The sequence below is a fragment of the Orcinus orca genome, chromosome 3 (assembly GCF_937001465.1).
Source record: "Orcinus orca chromosome 3, mOrcOrc1.1, whole genome shotgun sequence".
Classification (NCBI taxonomy): Eukaryota; Metazoa; Chordata; class Mammalia; order Artiodactyla; family Delphinidae; genus Orcinus; species Orcinus orca.
This window is the reverse complement of record NC_064561.1, coordinates 27,801,304-27,822,725: the sequence shown is the minus strand read 5'-3', so window position 1 is coordinate 27,822,725 and position 21,422 is coordinate 27,801,304. Positions and strand designations below refer to the sequence as shown.

Here is a 21,422-nt window from a genome sequence, read left to right as displayed (position 1 = left end):
TCTGGACATCCTGGGCTTGAAATAAAGATACTGTACTACTGTACTCTATAAAGTACACAAAAGCACAACCACTTGTAGAGGATGCACACACATGACAATGTACGTGAAACACGTGAACTAATGTGATTGGACATGCGAACACAGTTCGCATCTTTGAAAGTTTGCAACTTGAAGGTTCATATGTAGGGGACTTACTGAAATTTAAATTTAAGTAGCCACGTGTAGTTAGTGGCAACCACACTTGACAGAGCAGCTGTAGGTCTACTAATTTATAGAAAGGATAGGGGATAAAGGGACATGTTAAATGATAACACATCTCAGTGTATAACGTGTAGACCTTGTTTGGATCCTTATTCAAACAAACCAAACATAAGAGACAACTGGGGAAATCTGAACTGGATAATTCATAATATTAGGAATTATTTAAAATTTTTACTTGTATCAATGATATTATGTTTAAGTTTTAAAAAATTGTTCTCTCTCCAAGATTCATACTTTAGTATATAAGATGAAAATGTATATGTCTGGGATTTTCTTTAAAGAATCCATCAGAGGGACTCCCCTGGTGGCACAGTGGTTAAGAATCCGTCTGCCAATGCAGGGGGCATGGGTTTGAGCCCTGGTCTGGGAAGATCCCACATGCCGCGGAGCAACTAAGGCCGTGTGCCACAACTACTGTGCCTGCGCTCTAGAGCCCGCGAGCCACAACTACTGAAGCCCTAGAGCCTGTGCTCTGCAACAAGCGAAGCCACCGCAATGAGAAGCCCGCACACTGCAATGAAGAGTAGCCCCTGCTCGCTGCAACTAGGGAAAGCCCACGCTCAGTAACGAAGACCCAACACAGCCAAAAATATAAATAAATAAATAAATAAGTAAATTTATTAAAAAAAAAAAGAATCCAGCGGAGGTGGAGGGGGAAGGGTGGTGGGAGGGTATACATGAAACAAGATTAGCTATATGTTGATAACTGTTGAAGCTTGGTGATGGGTATATGGTGTTCATCATCGTATTCTTTCTATTTCTGTGCATGTTTGAAAATTTCCATCGCAGAATGTGTTAACAAATGAAGAGATAAATAAAACCTAGAATTAAAAGAATAGTATATATTTTATCCTATGGAATATTATACAACTCCTAAAAAGAATTCAATGGGCCTCTATATATTATACCATGGAAAGAAGGCTAAACCACATGAGATGAAGGGAAGTTGCATAACGATTACTATGGTCTGAATGTTTGTATCCCCTACCCCAAATTCATGTTGAAATCTTAAGCCCCAATAGTAATAATATTAGTAGGTGGGGCCTTTGGGATGTGATTAGGTCATGAAGGTGGAGCCCTTGTGAATGGATTAGTGCTTCTATGAGATTCTGCAGAGCTCCCCCTAGCCCTTTCCAACGATGTGAGGATACAGTAAGAGGTCTGCAACCTGGAAGAGAGTCTTCACTTGACCATTCTGGCACTCTGATCTTGGACTACCAGCCTCCAGAACTGTGAGAAATAAATTTCTGTTGTGTATAAGCTACCCAGTCTTTTTTGATAGCAGTCTGAATGGACTAAGACAGCAATATAGAAAGTATGATCCTATTTATATAAACAGTAAAAAGATGCATTTATATGTACATATATTTGTAAGTAAATACCTGCCCTTTAACGTAGAAGTCCATTTCTTAGAACGTATTTACAAAATTATTTTTAGACATCCAAAAGGATATATGTACAGATACTTAACTGTAGTGGTCTGCTTGGGCTGCCATAACGAAATACCACAGACTGGGTGGCTTAAACAACCAAAATTTCTCACAGTTTTGGAGGCTGGGAAGTCCAAGATGAAAGTGCCAGTGGATTCGACCCCTGGTGAGGGCTTTCTTCTGGCTTGCAGATGGCCTCCTTCTCACTATGTCTTCACACAGTGGAGAGAGAGAAAGCTCTGGTGTCTTCCTCTTCTTATAAGGGCACTAGCTTATAGATTAAGGCCCATCCTTGTGACCTCATTTAACCTTTATCACCTTTTCCATGTTCTATCTCCAAACAGTCACATTGAAGATTAGGTTTTCAACTATGATTTTGGGGGGAACACAAATATTCAGTCCATAACATTTACGAAAGCATTATTTCTTATAGCAAAATTATGGAGACAATTTTTGTGTCCATCTATGGAGAAATGGATAGTTAAATTATAACATATCCATATTATGACTAGTTTGGACAAATGTCCAAAATATATTTTTGTGTATAAAAAGCAAGTTGAACAATATATGAATCACACACATTAAAAAAATACCCAAAAAACCCCCTAATCCATCCCCCCCCCCCCGCCGTTATATATAGTCTGGAAGTATAGTCATTCAACTACTAACAGTGATTAACCTTAGGGAATAGGAATGGGGATATGAAAAGAGGGGCATTTAACTTTTTCACTTGTATAAGCCTAAATACTTCTAATTTATTTAAAAGATAATGGGCATTCATTACATTTGTAAATCTGAAAAATGCAAAAAGTGGTTTTTTAAACCACTTGATTCCATGAGATATCTAAGTGCCTGAAATATTAAAACAGCAAACGTATTTATATAACATGAGCTATGCCTCTCAAATGATTCCGGCTCTGTGCAGAGCTGCATCAAATAATCATGGTCCAGAATCCAGAAACATATTACAAAGTAGTCCCAACTTTTACTTGCATGGGCTCAAAGAACATTAGCCCCTTCTCCACTATCCTTTAACTCCTCTCTTGAGACTTTCTCATTCTAAACGTCTAAATCCTCCACAGCCACAGTCCCGTCCTCTTTTTTTTTATCAGCCTTCCTCAGTTCCTTTAAATAGATATCCTTGCAAGACTCAATTTTTCTCTAGCAATCGGTCACACTCTGCGTTTTAAAAGATCCAAGAACCAGGCTGGTGAAGACTTTTCTTCAATTGGGGGAAGGGAAAAGGTGAGGAACAGCTTAGTCTATTCACATATTGCAAGCATTGATTTCTCCAAATTTAGAACTGTCATTCTGTTAACTAATAATTGGGTCATGTGTATTATGGTTTATCTCAGGTAGATTGTATTCGGGTAGGGAATTACTGTCACTATTTTTATTCCTTACAGTACTTCTTTAATTTATTGTTTGGTCCATTGATGTAAAAAAGATACCTAGGGGAATCCTCGGGGCTGCGGTTGGGGGAGGGATGGTCCTCAGTTTGTCAAAGTGTAGCTTAAGTTGCTCATTTCCAGGCTCACTTCCAAATAGTCTAATTAAGGTTTATGCATTTCTTACAAGTCATATGCCTTCTTTACAGGTCAGAACATTCTTAGAAATCCTGAGGATTCAGAACTGCACTGCCTCAGACACTGGACCCTCATATAATCCTCTGAGCTCTTTTAGTTGGATGTTAGTATTCGACTTCGAACTAGAGAACCCGGTCTATAATCACTTCATCTGTTTGGGCACCTTCCTAGCGGCCCGTTTCCTTGTCTGCAAAGCGGGGATAGTCGTGTGTGCCTCACAGGACGTTATGTGGGAACATGTTGTGGCTATATAGCCCTGTTAAAACCTTCTGTCTGGAGAAATCACCCAGGCTTGGTTCCTGCCCTGCTCACGTGGAAGAGGCCGACTTAGTCCCCTTTTGTCCCCAAATGACATAATGAGGAAGGATTTCAACTTCGAAGATGTTTGCTCAGAAACGACAGAACGATAAAAACACAGTTGAATAAGTCTGGCCAGCAGCTACATCTTTTCTCTCCAACAGATAATACTGCGTACGGTCCACTGTCTCTGGCACCTCAAGCTTTAACTTTGGGGAAACAATGAATTCTGCGCCCAGGCCTTCAGGCGAGTCAAAAAACCCGAAGTGGTTATGCTTGTTTGGAGGCCTGCGAGGCACGAGGAGACGGAGAAAGGTGAATCGAGCTGCTCTCTGACTCACAACCGGCTCGCCCTCCGTACCTAACACAGCTAACTGTTACCGTCGCCATTTTGCAGGGTGGGCTGCGCAGTCTCCTCTAGCAAGGCCCGCGCGCCTGAGCCGGAGAGGACGTGGAAGGCCAGAAGGCGGGGAACGCGCGCTACCGGGGGTAAGCACGCGTGCGCACAGGCGGCGGCTGCGGCGGAGGGGTGGGGCCGGGGTACGAGTGCGCGTGCTCGGTGGGAGCCCGCGAAGTACCTGGAGGAGGTGGGGGACGAGGTAGAAAGGAGTGAGGTTGAAGAGCGCTTGCGCGAGAGGGCAACCGTGCGGGGAGGGGGGCTCCGGAGCACAGGCGCGGAGACGGGACTTAAGGAGCTCTCGCGAGATCTCCAGGTTGCTATATATGTGCGCAGGGAGCCCGCGTCCTTTCCCCGGTCTGATTCCGTCCTGCGTGACTGTTCCTTCGAACGGTAGTCTTTTATCTCCGTCCACTTTCTCTCCCACCGAAGTGCGTGCCACCAACCCATGGAAGATTCGATGGACATGGACATGAGCCCCCTGAGGCCCCAGAACTATCTTTTCGGTAACTGCTGGGGGGTTGGAGCGAGGCCGAGCAGGGCCTGCAGGCTTTGGTGGGGGGGCGGGATCCCACTGAGGCCTGGGTTAGCGAGGAAAGCTAAGCAGGCTGGAGGCCTGAGGGAGTGGGAAGCGAGCAGACGGGGTCCTGCCGCCTACAGGATGGGGACCCAGGAGGGGCGAGCCGGAAGCACGGAGGGGGGTGGGAAGGAGGGGCGGCCTGAAGGCTGAGGCGTCAGCGGTCCGAGGCCCAGGGCCTGAGGTAACGTGGAACCGACCGGCTGAGGGTTCGGCCGTTACGCGGGGCCCATGATGGAGCTCCGGGCACAATTTTCTGGGGTTTTGTGAGTTGGTAGGCTTCTCATTCCGGGCGGGTGCCTGAGGCTGAGCTCCGCGTTGGTGGTGTAGGAGGTTTTGTGGGTTCGTGGTGTGAGGAGGCTTGGGCCTCCTTTCTGGACGAGAGGAACAATTGAGCATGGCGTTGTCCTCAGGCCTCAGGGTCAGGAGCTCTCGACCGAGCTTCGGCCCCGGTGCCTCGGCTGGTTGCTGGGGGCAAGGGAGGTGCGGCCCGGCCCGGCGTGAGGAGGCCGCGACCGCTGGGGAGCACGTGGTTGCCACGTGGTTGGGGGAAGGAGGGGGGTGTGGGCGCTGCATCCGGGGCTCACTGGTGTCTTGTCACCCCCGAGCCTGGGGTCCTGGGGCTTCATTGAGGCTGGTGGGCCGGAAATGTTAGGTGAAGTGGTTGGTAGCTCCAGGACTCTTGGAAGTCTTTTGTTCGGTGCTTAACATCTATGCTGGTAGTTCTCATTTAGAGAATCCTCTTTCTGTTTCACCGCGTCCACCTCGCAGAGGAGGTACTGCCGCTCAGAGAACCGAAGTGGCTTAACGAAGGTTGCACTTGTAGGAAGAGACTACATCTAACCCCATGACCCTTGCCTCCAGATCTGATGCATTACAAATGATTTGGGGTGGGGGCTGGCTAGGGAGGGAGACTGGCGGAGGCCAGAATTACAATTAAACTTGTAATTCTGTGCTAGGGTTTTGGAATTTCCCCCCTTGAGCACACCAAGTACCATACTAAGGGGCCTTCGTTGGTTTTTCAGTCTCACTAAACTGAATTGTTGAAGCCTTTGTGTCAGGCTTTAATTTAAAGTAAGTGCAAATCCTGCCCCAAATTAATTTTGTTTCCTTATATACTATGCTGAGATTTGTTAATTGAGCAATAACAGTTAAGCATCTATTCCAGTAACTATTAGGTGACAACTAAATGGGACTATTTAAATTAAATAAAGTTTAATTCTGATGGTATTTAAGACAATTTGCTTTTTCATGAATGGTAGTAGTAACATGCACTATGCATTAAGGCTTTTATTTCTAGCATTTTGAAAAGCTGGCGTTTCTGATCAGTTTACATCAAAATTTATATCAAAATTTTTGTGTTAACTCTTGCTATTGGAAGTATCCCTAGGATATTTCTATTGTCTTAAACATAATTTCTGAACAGAATTTAATGTACATCATTTCTGTTACTTCGAAGATGGAATGTTGACCCCTGTAATGAGTTTTAGTTCTTTTACATTTGTAGTTTTTCTGTTGTAAATGCAAGCTGTTGATGTAGGTGTTTGTGTAACCATTGTCATTTCTAAATTTGGCACCTGGGAGTTTTGGTAGGTAATTCAACTTTAAAATAATATATATATATATTTTATATATATATATATAAAATATATATGGGATTTTATCAACATTGTATGTTAGGGTTGGTTTCAGTTCTAGGTTTACTAAATTTTTGATTCTGTTTCTACATGAGAATAGTAGTGTAGTTGAGCATAAAATAATGTAGTGGGAAGTGGAATTTATAAAGCTCTGTATGGATGTTATTTGATGTTTATATTTTGTGTTCAAGAAATCCAGGAAGAGGTACTTCTGCCTTGCCTTTTGGTAGCTAGAATAGTAAAAATTAGTTCACAAGTTAACTTTTTGGTTACACACACTGAATTTTTAGTGTTATTTTTCTCCTTGTTATAGTTGAATTTTTTCTTCATTTACAGGTTGTGAACTAAAGGCCGACAAAGATTATCACTTTAAGGTGGATAATGATGAAAATGAGCACCAGTTATCTTTAAGAACGGTACTTAAACTTTTCAAAATAAACTACTTAACATTTGATTTCAGTCTCTTAGTTCCTATTCGTGTGGATTAATACTTATTTTACAGCAGTATTTTTCTTTCCTTATTTATGTTCTTCGCTTCTACAGTTGTATTAAAATGCCCTTCAGGGTAGTGATAAATATAAATCTTATTTGTTCTCCACAGACACTAGCCTATAGCCTACTACTTAACTTCTAGGTGGCCAGTAAAAGGTGGTTTGTACTTAGGCATGGGTGATGACATAAACATCTTTGTCATCAAATGCATTTTTATGTAATTGTTAAGATTTACCAAATATGAGAAATTGTCAAAGTCACATAAAACTTGAAAACAACATTGGGCTCCAGTCAGTTTCCCATCAGTGGTAATAATGAAAGGTTTATAATTGTTCTGATTTTTTAAAACAACTGGTTGGGGGGGTTGTAAAATGGTGGAAACTTAAGTTGAAGTACTGTTCTTCTATTCACAGGTCAGTTTAGGGGCTGGTGCAAAGGATGAATTGCACATTGTCGAAGCAGAGGCAATGAATTATGAAGGCAGTCCAATTAAAGTAACACTGGCAACTTTGAAAATGTCTGTGCAGCCAACGGTAAGGGCACATTTACACTTTGGATTTTATGTCAGATTCTGATTCTGTTGCCTTAAGGTGAGTGTCATTTAGGTTACAAGGAGATTGGGGAATTTGGTTTGGTTTTTTCCTAGTAGTCACAGCTGCATATTCTGTCACTGGTGTTGACTGATCATCGTGGTGGTAGCTGCTTGTTCATCAGAGGTGGAAAAAACAGGTTCACTGATTTGTTCATTTGGCTTATGGGTTTGCTTGTTCAGAAACATTTTTAAGTTATGAACAGATTTTATACCTAACATGTAACCATTTTTTCCCCCCACAATATTTAGTGATTTATAATTTCTTCTTTTTAGGTTTCCCTTGGGGGCTTTGAAATAACACCACCTGTGGTCTTACGGTTGAAGTGTGGTTCAGGGCCTGTGCATATTAGCGGACAGCACTTAGTAGGTATGTTATTTTTATGTTATGATGCTTATTTTTAATGCAGTTACTTTGTTCCCAATTTGGACTTTATAAAGTATGCTTAGTTCTAGTACGGCTGTCTGTAATAGGTTCAAGTGGGAATCTAGGGGCTTCCCTGGTGGCACAGTGGTTGAGAGTCTGCCTGCCGATGCAGGAGACACGGGTTCGTGCCCCGGTCAGGGAAGATCCCACATGCTGTGGAGCGGCTAGGCCCACGAGCCTGCGTGTCCGGAGCCTGTGCTCCGCAATGGGAGAGGCCACAACAGTGAGAGGCCCGCATACCACCAAAAAAAAAAAAAAGAGAGAGAGAATCTAGTAATTTATAACTAGAAGAGCCTGGTGTTTTGCATGTAAAACCTAGTAATGAGTATTAGTCCACCAAATTCCTTTTAAAAAATTTTGTTCTTTTTTTTTAAATTTTTACTGTTTTTCTAATAGAATCTGAGTTTTAAAATACTCATTACTGTGTCTTATCAGTGCCCTTTTTTCTGAGTTCTTGCTGTTGGTTGAATTTTAATAGTGGCTAATAAAGAATTTTATTTTAGCTGTGGAGGAAGATGCAGAGTCAGAAGATGAAGAGGAGGAGGATGTGAAGCTCCTAAGTATATCTGGAAAGCGTTCTGCCCCTGGAAGTGGTAGCAAGGTTCCACAGGTACAGATGCAATTTACTATACATAATTTATTCTGGCCTTTAGTTTGGTAGTTTGGATTAGCACTTACTTACGAGTGTGTGTCGAATTATTTTTTTAAGAAAAAAGTAAAACTTGCTGCTGATGAAGATGAAGATGATGATGATGACGACGACGATGATGATGAAGAGTAAGTAGTATGCCCTTAGAAACCTGACATTGTTGTATGGGGGGTTATAAAAACGATTTACCAAAATCATGATTAGTGGTTGTCAGTTTGTGTTAAATGAGCTGAGTTAAAGGATGGAATATGCAGCACTTCCCAGATGTATTTGACTAGGTGCCTTTTTTCTGAGGAAGGTTTAGTGGACACATTACTGTATGCTAAGTCTGTATTTTACGCTGAACAGTTTATAATAAATGGTTTGGGCATAAAGAGAATCTGAATAGTTCCAGCTATATTCATTTTGTAAGTTGTCACTTGAGGATTTTTTTTCCCCACAAAGGATTTTGGCATATGGTTGTCCTGGTCCTTATGAGAAAATTAGATTCTAAAAGAGAATAGGATTTTGCTGGAGAACTTAAAATTTGGTTGTAAACAAGATTTGATATGTTTGTTAAACTAGGTCAGATTATGGTAAAGTTACAAACACGCTATGAAATAAAATGCTCCTCATAATTAGTCTTTCCTATATGCAGCCATATCAGAAATTTATTAATATTGAATTTTTAATTGCTTGTCAGCTTTGTTCTTGAGTTCTCAGGTTGGTCCAATATATATTTACTGAAAACAATTGAAATGGAATCTAAGACTCTGAGAGAACATGCACTAATTTGATGATCAGATCTGCAAAGTAGGTTTTCAGTGACCTCAACTAGCCAAGCTGGTAGCCCTTTAAAAAGGCCTTTGAGCATGACAGTGGAAGCAGAAAATAGGAAAGAGTTGAATGCTTAAATTCAAGGGGCTTCCCTGGTGGCACAGTGGTTGGGAGTCCACCTGCCAATGCAGGGGACACGGGTTCGTGCCCCCGTCTGGGAGGATCCCACATGCTGCGGAGTGGCTGGGCCCGTGAGCCATGACCGCTGAGCCTGTGCGTCTGGAGCCTATGCTCCGCAAAGGGAGAGGCCACAACAGTGAGAGGCCCGCATACCACACACACACACACAAAATTCAAAATTACCTGCATGTTAAACTTATAAACAAACTCAATATAGTTGGTGTTTGTTACTACTTGACTATGCCTGAGCTTTGGAAGATTTCCTGTCTTTAAAATGGGGATAATTCCTGATGTAACTACAGTGTAAATAGTTTACGTTCTTGTCTTCCATGTCTTCTCTAAGCTGTCTTTTAAGTTAGGTGGTGAGGGAGGAATGAAAAGTGTAGATGGTGACAAGGTCCAAATCGGTAAGTTTTCATAAAAGGGAAAAAAGGGTAGTCAGATACATGTATAAATAGAGGCAGTTAATGGATCCCTTGAGGATAACAAGTCTTAGAAGATTCCATTGGTTAGGGGGCAATGAAAACGTTAAGAGGAGCCCCAAGGTTTGTTAGTTAAAAGTAGTTATTATGTGGAAATTGTAAGCCATAATCCAAGAAGGCTTGGAACCCACAAAATAAAAGGCAGATCAGTTGGTTCTGTTCTGGGGATGGAAGGGGTATGGTATGGGGTTGGTTGACTGCTGTTGATGTAAGCAAGAAAAGCTGAAGACCATGTAGTACATTAAAAGTTAGTATGACCAACACAACATTGTTAATCAACTATACTCCAATATAAAATAAAAAGTTAAAAAAAAAAGTTAGTATGGCTTACAGATACATCCTGGGTGGATTATTCTGGGTGGCCAGGGAGCTATAAGGGGTGACTTAGGAGGACAGTTTTTAGGGGGCCCTGAAAATGTTAGGCGTTCAAGCATGGCTGGCATGGGGCCCCCGTGGGGCCAGAGTGGCCATTCCCCAAGTGTCATGGTTATGGCTGGGTCCTGGGGCAGCATGGGCTGTGCTTTCTTACAAGTTCAGTGTTGTTTCCACAGGGGCCAGATCAGGTGAGGGGGTGGTGGAGAGTGTTCCTTGTTTTTCATTGAGGTGGCAATGGGATTTGCCTAGGTGCCACCCAGGAAAATATCTGTTACTTAAAAAATAAAGGGTAGTTCTCCATAAACACCCTTTTCCCCTATTTTATTAGGGAATATCCTAATAAAACTGCTTACAGTAGTGGTTTTATAGAAACCATTGTCATCTTTTTTTTAGTGTGGGGTAGCCCATGCAGGTATTGGGTGCTAGGGCCAAAATTGACAAATCACTGTTAAAAATTACTTAAAAGACGTTATATGCCTTTAAATGTATACTACATGGTATTTTATCCAGTTAACATAGCAGATTTTTTACCCCTGTATTGGAAAGAAGTGTTTCTTTGGTTGCACATGGGTGAAGTTACTCCTGTTTTTTATTTAGACTATGTAGTGTGGAAGAGAAACCATTTTGGCCAGTATATAATGTTTGGTTTGTGAAGTAATTACAATTTAAACCAATTCCACCATTTGCTGATTCGTACTTATTCGTGGACTTCTCCAGTGATTGGATTTTTTCCCCCCAGTTCCTCCATTTAGAGTGTACAGTTTGGTGCTTTATAGTGTATATGCACAGTTGTGCAGCCAATTTCAGAACATTTCATCACCTCAGAAAGAAACTATGCTATAACCCCTCATCTTCCCCAGCTCTAGTCAACCACTAATGTACTTTTTGTATTTTATAGATTTGCCTGTTTTGGATATTTCATATAAATGGAATCATACAATATGTGCTCTTTTGTGGCTGGTTTGTTTAACTTATCACAATGTTTTGTGGGTTTTTTTTTTTTTGCGGTACGAGGGCCTCTCACTGTTGTGGCCTCTCCCGTTGCAGAGCACAGGCTCCGGATGTGCAGGCTCAGTGGCCATGGCTCACGGGCCCAGCCACTCCGCGGCATGTGGGATCTTCCCGGACCGGGGCACGAACCCGTGTCCCCTGCATCGGCAGGCGGACTCTCAACCACTGTGCCACCAGGGAAGCCCTATCACAGTGTTTAAGATTCATCCTTGTAGCATGTAGCAGTACTTTTACTCGTTTTGTATTATTGAACTGTAAGAACTTTTTATATATTTTGGAAACAAATCCCTTATCAGGTAGAATTTACAAACATTTTCTCCCATTCCATGGGTTGTCTTTATACTCTGTTGGTGGTCCTTTACAGAAAAACTTAAATTTCATAAAGTTTGGTTTATTTCTTTTATTGTTTTCGGTATCAGACCTAAGAAGCCATTGCCAAATCTTCAAAAAGTTTTATAGTTTCAGCTCTTACCTTTTATCCGTTTTGAATTGATTTTTGTATCTATTGTGAGGTAGGAGGCAGTTTTATTTTTTTTTTTGATTGTGGATATCCAGTAGTCCCAGCACCATTTGTGAAAGACTTTTCCCCATTGAATGGTCTTTGCCCCCTTTTTGAAAATAGTTACTATAAATGTATATTTACTTTTGGACTCTTCAGTTCCATGTCTATCCTTCCGCCGGTGAAACATTATTCTGATTTCTGTTGCTTTGTACTTTTTATAGATTTTAGTTTGTAATTACTTAATGTGAATGCTTCACCTTTGTTCTTTTTCAAGATTGATTTTGGCTACTTTGGGTTCCTAGAGTTTCAGTATGAGTTTTAGGATCAGTTTCTATGGAGATACCAGCTAGGATTCTTTTAGGGGTTGTGTTAAATCTGTAGATTAATTTGGAGAGTTGCCACCTTAATATTTACTGGTCCATGAATTTGGAATGTTTCTATTTATTTTAATTTCTTTAAATAACTTCATTTTCAAAAATTTATTTTCAGTTGTAAAAAACATAACACCATATTTCCCATCTTAACTGTTTTTTAAGTGTGCAGCTCAGTAGCGTTAATCATAATCACATTGTTGTGTAACGTCTCAAGCTCATCTAGTTACACTGAAAACCATAACCGTTGAACAAAAAGTCCCCATTTCCACCTCTCCCCTGCCAGCCACCAGTCTACTTTTGGTTTCTATAAAGACTGATTCCTTTAGATACCTCATATAAGTGGAATCATACAGTATTTGTCTTTTGTGACTGTTCTTTCACTTAGCATAATGTCCTTAAGGTTCATCCATGTGCTACATTTGAGGATTTCCCTAAGACTGCATATTCCCTGATATATATACGTATATGACATTTTCCCTACAATTTGTTGATGAACATTTGGGTTGCTGCTTTTTTGGGAGTGGGGGGCGGGTTGGCTCACACCGTGCTGCATGCGGGATCTCTTAGTTCCCCAACCAGGGATTGAACCTGTGCCCCGCTGCAGTGGAAGTGCGGAGTCCTGACCACTGGACTGCCAGGGAATTCCCTGGGTTGCTTCTACCACTTGGTAATTGTGAATAATGTTGCAGTGAAAATGAATTTGTGTTCAAGATTGTGCTGTCAGTTCTTTTGTCAACCCACAAAAGTTTGAAAGCTCTTCATGCTTTGAATGACTAAACTTGTAGGTTCATCCACTTTCTGGATAAGCTTTCTAGATTTGTTGAGTGCATTGAATCAGTAATAAGGACTTATTTCATTTGTAGTGATGATGATGATGACTTTGATGATGAGGAAGCTGAAGAAAAAGCTCCAGTAAAGAAAGTAAGTAAGATACAGTAGTATAAGATTATCAGAAATAGCTAATAACAAAATGATGGGAATTTTTGCCATTGGCTTGTTTTGTGGTTATTGAAAATTGTCTTAGGAGAAGATGATCTCATACTTCAAATTTTTCTTGAGTAGGGCTATCCTGGAAACTTTTCTAATAGTGGGGAATTACCTATTTTCTTTATATAGCCTTCTGTCTGTTTGTTAACCCTTTTGTAATCTTTTGTCGAAATGATTGTTTCTCTTAGCCTGACTGCTGCTTTTGCCATGGTTTGGGGCAGTTTTATTTGTACTAATATGTCTGTTATGTAGGGAGGGGCATTGACTAAGATTAATTTGTAATTGCAGTCTGTACGAGATACTCCAGCCAAAAATGCACAAAAATCAAACCAGAATGGAAAAGACTCAAAACCATCAACACCAAGATCAAAAGTAAGTGGTAACATACAAATACAAGCTCCATTGAAGTAGTTAGGTTCTTCTGTGGAAGAATCTACTTTTAAAAATTTGGTAGGTCTTTGGAGAGAGAACGCCTGTGGCTGGTGTCGAAGAGCTAAGATGTGATTATTTTATTGGTAATCACTGTCATATAGTTAGACAGTTGACCCTTGAACAACATAGGTTTAAACTGCATGGGTCCATTTATCACGGTTTTTTTTTTTTTTTGTAAATGCTACAGTACTGCATATCCACGTTTGGTTGAATCTGGATGCAGAGGAACCACAGATGTGGAGGGCCGACAAGTTATACACAGATTTTTGGCCACGTGGAGGGCTGGCGTCACCTGTTGACATTCAAGGGTCAACTGTATATTGCCGTGGCTTTCTAATGGGGGAGAAAGCCGACAGAAAGATTTTTATTGTGGTACAAACAGTTGTGTCATATAAGGGTTCTTGCTTGTTGAAAGGTATGTTTATCGCATAGTGCAGTTTCTGGTGCTGGCCGCATGTTGGGAGATTATCATTTAAATGCTATGGAATGGGCCCCAGGCATCAAGCTGCGTTAACTTTGTTGCTTCATTCTTGGGGACCTTCTGGTTTCTTTTTTTGATAATATACTTTAAGTGTAGAACTGACCTTGTGTTGAATATAAATGCAGGCTCAAACTATTTCCTATTCCTTTCTTAAGCAATAATTTAAAAATAATTGTTGAGACACGAATTCATTTAACTCAATTCTGGTGTATACTTGTTTTTACAAAGGACTGTAAGAATTTTGTTGAGAAAATCCAGGTAGAGTGGGTCTTAAGAGTTCTTATGATGTTAAAATTCGCCTTTTTTCCCAGGGTCAAGAATCCTTCAAAAAACAGGAAAAAACTCCTAAAACACCGAAAGGACCTAGCTCTGTAGAAGACATTAAAGCAAAAATGCAAGCAAGTATAGAAAAAGTGAGTAAAATTGTCTTCCTTAAAGGAACTAAATTGGTAATTTTACCTTTCTGGGGTTTAGAACAGGACTCTTCCTCATTTTTTATAGTTAATATACTTGCCCTTGTGTGAAATTATCTCAAAAATGAATTACTAGTTACTTACATTAATTTATAGTCTCTGTTGATTTTTTTGCATATTTGAAGTGACATATGCTTTATTTTCCATTATAAAAGGAATACAAGTAAGTTGATTGTAAGATATATTCTTACCTTAGATGTTAAAATGAGAGCATTTCCCTTCACCTGTTCTGGTCATGAGATGCCACAGTACCAGCAGAGGGCGTTTGAGTCTTCTAAAATTGCAAACAGCTGGAAAAGTAGTCTTTGGCCGCTTGGTGTTGTAGTTTTTAAAAAAATTACTCGTGTTTGACTGTAGTCAGAAACATTCTCCAACAAATTGAGTCATTTCTATTTGCCATTTGCACCAAGATGTCACCAGGCAATTACGTGTGATAATATCTTGAATTTTAGTGACTAATGTGTTTACATTTAGTCTCCTTTTGTCTTAGTGGAAATGTGTGAAAAGAGGATTAGCTTTTTTCCTACTTGCCTTGCTTGATTTGGGGTGGGGGGGATGCACTTAGTAAACTTTAGTGAACTCCGGAGTATGGAGTAATTGGTTTTAATGCCTTGAAACACATTTGAGAGAAACTTTAAAATTCTGTGAATATTCTCAGACCCCAGTTATTGAGAATAAATGCGGGATGGTGAGGAAAAGTTACTGACTCCCTTTCCCTATGTTTTTTCTGTGCTCTCTAGGTTCTACATGGCTTCGTAGATTTCCTTTCATTGTGCAGTTATGAGTCAGTTGGAAAACTAACATTTTAGAACCAGAATGTATTTCTTGATTTTGCTTTAGTACTACTGTAAACCTTTTAGCCTTCCTGGTATCGCTGCTTTATTTTTATCCCTTGCGTACCGTTCTAAAATGACATTTTAGATACCCCTCCCCCTAATTTTAATATGGTCCTATCTCCTTGGTTTAATTGCAGGCGCATTGAACAATCCTGGGCACTACTGGTAAATTAAGCCCAAAGATGGGGAGAGAGGAAAAGGAGAGACAAATATAGTCCAAACTGAGTATCATCAACAATCCAGACTGAAGTCTTCTATTTTAACTCAATCCCCTTTCCTGATTTGCCACCCACCCATACCCCCCTTCCAGGCTGGAAGCAATCTCTTGATCTCCTAAAACACTTTCTTTTGACTGCTGTGATCCAGTGAACCTTATACTTTGCTTTCTATTACTTGTGCATTTGCCTCACCTCTTTGACCATATTTTAATCACCTTTGTATCTCCCTAGCTGCTCAATAAATATTTGAATCAAATAAGAATGTATGTGACAATAATTTAAAAGTGTAAATTATAGTGAGGTTTATTTTCTAGGTGATGAGGCAGTTAAGTATCTTACACCATACCTGAAGCCTTCTTGATCCTTTTAAAATGCACAGAAGATTCAGGTTACAAGGAAAATCAAAATTTAGTTATCAAAATAGGAAACAAAAGTGAAAAAATTAGTGCGTTAAGGTAATTCCAGAGCAGAGATAAGTATAAACGTTTCAAGATTTTTGAAAATATTTGGTGACATATACTTTGAAAATAATTTGGTGTTACTACTATTGTGCTTTCTTCCCTGTGTCCATAATTGAAAGGAATGGCGAAGTTTAGAGTTTAGTGAAATGTATTTGGTCCTGGGTGGTAGAGGATGGTGATAAAGCCGACTTGTTAGATAAATACAGTAGGCAGACAAGTTGATGGTTGAGTTCCTGAAGAATCACAAGCATAGCTTATACTTCGTGTTTTTAGAGTGGCTGGGTGGGGGCAGGGAATTTGAAACTTGGACAAACCTTATTCAGTATGAGAGTACTTGTGGAAGACCTAGGTCCTAATATGTTATACAAACATGTCTTTCTAGGCCTAAAAAAGGATTTATTCAGTATTAAAATGAAGGAGTTGAAGAGACAAGGAATGAATCACAATGATCCATATAATAAACAGCACTCAAATCTTTGAGGAATTTCTAACAATCTCCCTCAAAAACAATGTTTCTATACTTACCCTTACTAATGCTTTTGTCTCAATAGGGTGGTTCCCTTCCCAAAGTGGAAGCCAAATTCATCAATTATGTGAAGAATTGTTTCCGGATGACTGACCAGGAGGTAACTGAACTTTGTTGGAGACATGATCAAATCCAAAATTTTTATTGTGACTTATTATGGCTATTTGTTTAGTCTCTTTAGGTGTTGGCTTCTTTCAAAATGTTCCTAACCACAGACAATACTTCAGATTAAATACATGGAAACTCTTAAGAATTTAGTTGGCAGAGACTGAGGAGATAACTTTTTTCGTACATTTTTCCCAGCTTTTATATAGTTGGTAAATTATCTCTTGGTTACTGAACTCAGTTTTGCTTTTGGTACTATGTTGGCTAAGGAAATGAGCTGCGGTTTTCCTTGCTGCTCCATTTGGCTACTTGGGTCAGTCTGTTCTTTGCTTTCTTGTGAGTTGGCAGAGATGATTTTCTCCATAGATGTTATGAGAAGCACATTTTGCTGAAATCAACCGAAGTGTAAAATCAGTTGAGTTGGATCTTGTATTTCTTAATGTGAAGAAGGTATTTTGTCAATTGAAGAAAATTTTTATTTTCTAAATAAATATTCTATTTATTCTAAAAATAAATTTATTTTTACTGTCTTATTTATAGTTGCTGACTCGCAGATTGTAAAGGAAAATGTAAAAGCAGTTACACAGGGTTGCTAGGCATCATGTACATACAGGACATATTCTGTGTTTAATCGTTTTTGTCAGCGCTCCCTAAGTCTCCTGTATTCAGCTTTCTTCAATAAATCAAATTTGTTATTTAGAGATCTTTTTCTACCACAGTATTTAGTACTTAAATCACTTAAAATGGCAGCACTGTTTTTCTCAGTTTGAAACCCTTTCAGTGGTTTAATACTCTTTACTTGTTTATTGTGAATTCAGCCTGCCTTGTTGTGGTCACAAGATGACCAGTTTCAATCTTTTCGATTCTTTTCGTTGCTATTCTGTTTTTGTGTATATTTGAATCCCAAAAAGCCAGTGTAAATTATGTGAATTTTCTGCAGACATTTAGTAAACATAAAAGTCCTTTTAAAACTATGCAGTGTGTAATTGTCAATTCAGTATTGAAAATGGTAGAAAGTGAGATATATAAACCATCATCTATAACAGGTAAGCATAAGAGATATATAATTTTTTCAGCTAATACCAAAGGAAGTGGTAAAATAAAATTTTTGATTAAGAAAAATTCAGGTGAAGATAAAGTAACTAAGGTTGCAAGGGCCTTCCAAACAGCATCACGTCAGTCTTGCAGCTGAAAATGACTGAATTCACTGCTATCAGAAATATTTTCTGACTTAAAAACTGAAAGCTGTTTTCAAGTGCCAGGATTAAATTTCTGCAATAATAAAAAATATATCTCAGTTTACTATTATGAAATTATCAAAACACTGAATATGTCACATTTTTATGGCATAGCTGCAGATGTAAGTAATCACAATGTGTAAAATACCTTCCCATTACTTGTGCAGTTTATCTTCTGCAAAAGAGTTGTTTATGAGGATTTGGCTAATAAAATCCAGATGGAACCTGAGAAATAATAGCAAATTTTTGCAGAAACTCTTGAATTTAAAGAGTTAATGAAAAAAATTGTACTGCCTTTTGTGGAAAGACTACAGATAAAAACCTTGCTGAATGTTTATATAAAGGTGCAAGCAGTATTTACTCGAAGTTGAAGCAAAACATGATGTATTCGAAGGTGTTTTCTGTCCCATTCAATATTCTATATAATACGTAAGTCAAGTAGCATCTGGCTTTTTTTTTTTTTTACATTAGAGTGTCATGAAAATGTTCTTCAGTATTGTTATTCAACGTAATGATTAGCGAATGACTGATATTTGTTGACATGGTATTCAGTTCTCTTGCATTTGAAATCCAATGGCTGTGTTTAAAAACAGTATTTAAGAAAATCCTATTTATTTGAAGCACTGAAACACTTTGAAGAAAAGGCCCCCAAAGTTCTTTTAAATAATCCATTGAGTGAAACCTGCTTATTTAAATGTCTCTTCAGCAGTAGGACCACGTAAATTAAAAGAAGAGAAAAGTCATTGAAGTTCTCCATTGCTTTAAAAGAACTTGTTGAATCCTTTGAACAGTTGACAAAAACATCAAGACTGTTTTTTTTTAAGAGGCATTATTCATGAATAGGAAAAGAAACACCAACTTGAAGTAGATAATTAATACTGCACTTACATGATTGTCATTTGAAATGTTTTTTATCACTTGAAGATTTTGGCTCTTTTACATGGATGTTACTAAATACCAGCATGAGAACAAGTAGAATGAATTATATGTTGAAGAGGGATGTAGAAATTGATGAGGGATCTCTTCTTTTTGGTCATTGGACAATATTTTTTTATTTTAATTTTTATTTTTTATTATTATTTTTGCGGTACGCGGGCCTCTCGCTGCTGTGGTCTCTCCCGTTGCGGAGCACAGGCTCTGGACATGCAGGCTCAGCGGCCATGGCTCACAGGCCCAGCCACTCCGCGGCATGTGGGATCTTCCCGGACCGGGGCACGAGCCCGTGTCCCCTGCGTCCGCAGGCGACTCAACCACTGTGCCACCAGGGAAGACCTGGATAATATTTTAAATCATTAGACTTGAAGAATGGAAAAGCAAGTTAGTCATGGAAGATGGTGTTCTGTGTTTCAGCAAACCAGAAGAGCTTGTCTGAGTAGCTAATATGGCAGAACATGTTAAATATATATAGTGTCTCATAATGCTAATGCTAGTATGTGTTCTCATTAATGAAATAATTTGGATGTGACCACTGTATAAACTTAAAATGTAAACAAAATATAAGACTGTAATTAAGGAATTTTATTATGCAAAATAAGGAACTGTTGAGATCCCACATCATCAGGGAAATATAACTAGAGGTAAAAAAAGATGTAACTTTGGTATATTTATATAGTTTATTTCAGATAAGTGTACTTACTTTTATGTGTGCCGTGTACAGGTGCATGTTTTTCTCTAAATCTGGCAGCCTGAAAGCAGATAACATGGAGGCAACATTGGCCTAACTGGTCTTTGTTTCCTTAACTAAATATCTAAGTTGTTAAATGTATATTAGTATAAAAGTGATTTTGCGTACAAAAATCACATGATTTTATGCCTGAATCGAAGTATTTGAAATTAAATTATGCCTAAGTATAAATTTCCTTGAAATCAGTTCTTAATTATCTAGAGTGAACCTTTTTGGTGGTAGAATGAAAAATAGATATGTTGAATTGTACAGAGACGTGGTTTAATTTATTGGTGTGTGTGAAGTGTTGTGGTTTTTTAACCACATTTCTTTTCTCTTTTTTTTTTTCCAGGCTATTCAAGATCTCTGGCAGTGGAGGAAGTCTCTTTAAGAAAATAGTTTAAACAGTTTGTTAAAATTTTCCGTCTTATTTCATTTCTGTAACAGTTGATATCTGGCTGTCCTTTTTATAATGCAGAGTGAGAACTTTCCCTACCGTGTCTGATAAATGTTGTCCAGGTTCCATTGCCAAGAATGTGTTGTCCAAAATGCCTGTTTAGTTTTTAAAGATGGAACTCCACCCTTTGCTTGGTTTTAAGTATGTATGGAATGTTATGATAGGACATAGTAGTAGTGGTGGTCAGACAAATGGAAATGGTGGGGAGACAAAAATATACATGTGAAATAAACTCAGTATTTTAATACAGTAGCACTGTTTCTCTTTCTGTTATCCTCTTTGTACTTTGTCAAAGAAATACGTGTACATAGTAAAAGAGTCAAATAGTATTCCAAAATCTCTAAAATAGTATCCTGCCCTACCCCTCCAAATAGTTCTGCTTCTCAGAGTTAACCAATCTATTTTTCATCAAGAGGGCTTAGTGCTTTTACCTTACCACCTCTTGATAATAGTTAATTATAATCAAATGTTCATCAGACCTTCTTACCCACCTATCCTAGCCTTTTCACTCCCAAAGAAAATCTGGCATGTTAAATAGCCTGCAGCAGCCTTTCTCAACCTGGGTTCTTTATCTGAACCAGAACACAAAATTATTTCTGTGACTATTTTCTTAATTTATCCAAAATAGTACATATTTGAGATCCATAGGGGAAGTTAATTTATTGCATGTGGTGGTTATGTGAGGACATTCAGGAACTAAACCTTGGGACCCCTTCATCTGTTAGACCAAAATTCAATTGCATGATGGTCAGGGCTAGATTCCTGTTCTGCTTGTTTTGCTGTGGTATATCCTCCAGTAGTTTCCCAATAGATGGGGGAAGTATTCTGATTTTTTTTGCATACCTGAAAACATCTTGATTTTTGACATCAAATTACATGCTGCCTTGTAAGCCGAATCTTTTTCTCTGAATTTTGGGTGTAAGCTGCCTTATTTGGCCTCGTCTATTCCATTTTTGTGTATTCTTTGTATATGACCAGTTTTTCTGAGAGCTAATTAAGATTGCTTTATTGCTGGTGTTCTGGAATTTTATGTGTCTTGTAGACTTGTTCTTGGGCCCTGGGTGGACGGTGGGTCTGTTCTCCAGAGATGCAGTTCTCTGGTCTGGGCCTTTTACTTGGGAGATTTTACCCTTCTACTTAACTCCCGTCCATTCTTAGGCCTTCTGTTTGGTTCTCTTGGATGTTTTTCTTCATTCCTTTTTGTTTAAACTTTAGGAGAGAGACTTTATTTTCTGTCTTCAAATTTGTGTTGCTTTTATTTTTTTTAACTTCCAAATGCTCTTGCTTGGTTCTTGGGATGCAGTATGTAGAGTCTGAAGAAACTTTTTCTCATTCCTTGCATTGTTTACTTGTTTCCCTCCCGCACCAGCCTGTTTATTTTATCTTTTATATTGATTAGGAGGGTGGTACTTGTTGACTGGGCTCTAGTTTCAGATATTTTGATGGGGGTCTGCAGATTCTAAGCCTTTCTATTTCTGGGGTGGTTTTCCAGAGTAAACTAGTTTTGGAGCGTGGGGGAAAAT

The 21,422-nt window shown here is 39.2% G+C and overlaps 1 protein-coding gene across 3 annotated transcripts; it reads left to right on the top strand.

Annotated features, from left to right (window-relative positions):
* Positions 1 to 4,005: 4,005 nt before the first annotated feature.
* On the top strand, positions 4,006 to 20,151 carry NPM1 (nucleophosmin 1). Of its 3 annotated transcripts, none has more exons than XM_049708099.1 (11): positions 4,006 to 4,063; positions 6,522 to 6,601; positions 7,091 to 7,210; positions 7,543 to 7,636; positions 8,197 to 8,303; positions 8,403 to 8,470; positions 12,886 to 12,943; positions 13,298 to 13,381; positions 14,234 to 14,335; positions 16,462 to 16,536; positions 19,795 to 20,151. In XM_049708099.1, exons 3-11 carry the CDS (start codon positions 7,145 to 7,147, stop codon positions 19,831 to 19,833), a joined length of 693 nt encoding a protein of 230 aa, XP_049564056.1. In that variant the 5' UTR covers positions 4,006 to 4,063; positions 6,522 to 6,601; positions 7,091 to 7,144; the 3' UTR covers positions 19,834 to 20,151. The 3 variants fall into 3 exon arrangements, with proteins under 3 accessions (XP_049564056.1, XP_004272045.1, XP_004272043.1); XM_004271995.4 differs by lacking the exon at positions 4,006 to 4,063 and adding an exon at positions 4,227 to 4,477; XM_004271997.4 differs by lacking the exons at positions 4,006 to 4,063; positions 16,462 to 16,536; positions 19,795 to 20,151 and adding exons at positions 4,226 to 4,477; positions 15,369 to 15,711.
* The last annotated feature ends 1,271 nt before the right edge of the window (positions 20,152 to 21,422 follow it).

Excerpts from the sequence above, each read along its gene's own strand:
- NPM1 (XM_004271995.4), top strand. The coding sequence starts at position 4,420 with ATGGAAGATTCGATGGACATGGACATGAGCCCCCTGAGGCCCCAGAAC. Across the intron at positions 4,478-6,521 it reads GCCCCAGAACTATCTTTTCG|GTTGTGAACTAAAGGCCGAC; the intron begins GTAACTGCTGGG and ends CTTCATTTACAG. Across the intron at positions 8,304-8,402 it reads GTGGTAGCAAGGTTCCACAG|AAAAAAGTAAAACTTGCTGC; the intron begins GTACAGATGCAA and ends TATTTTTTTAAG.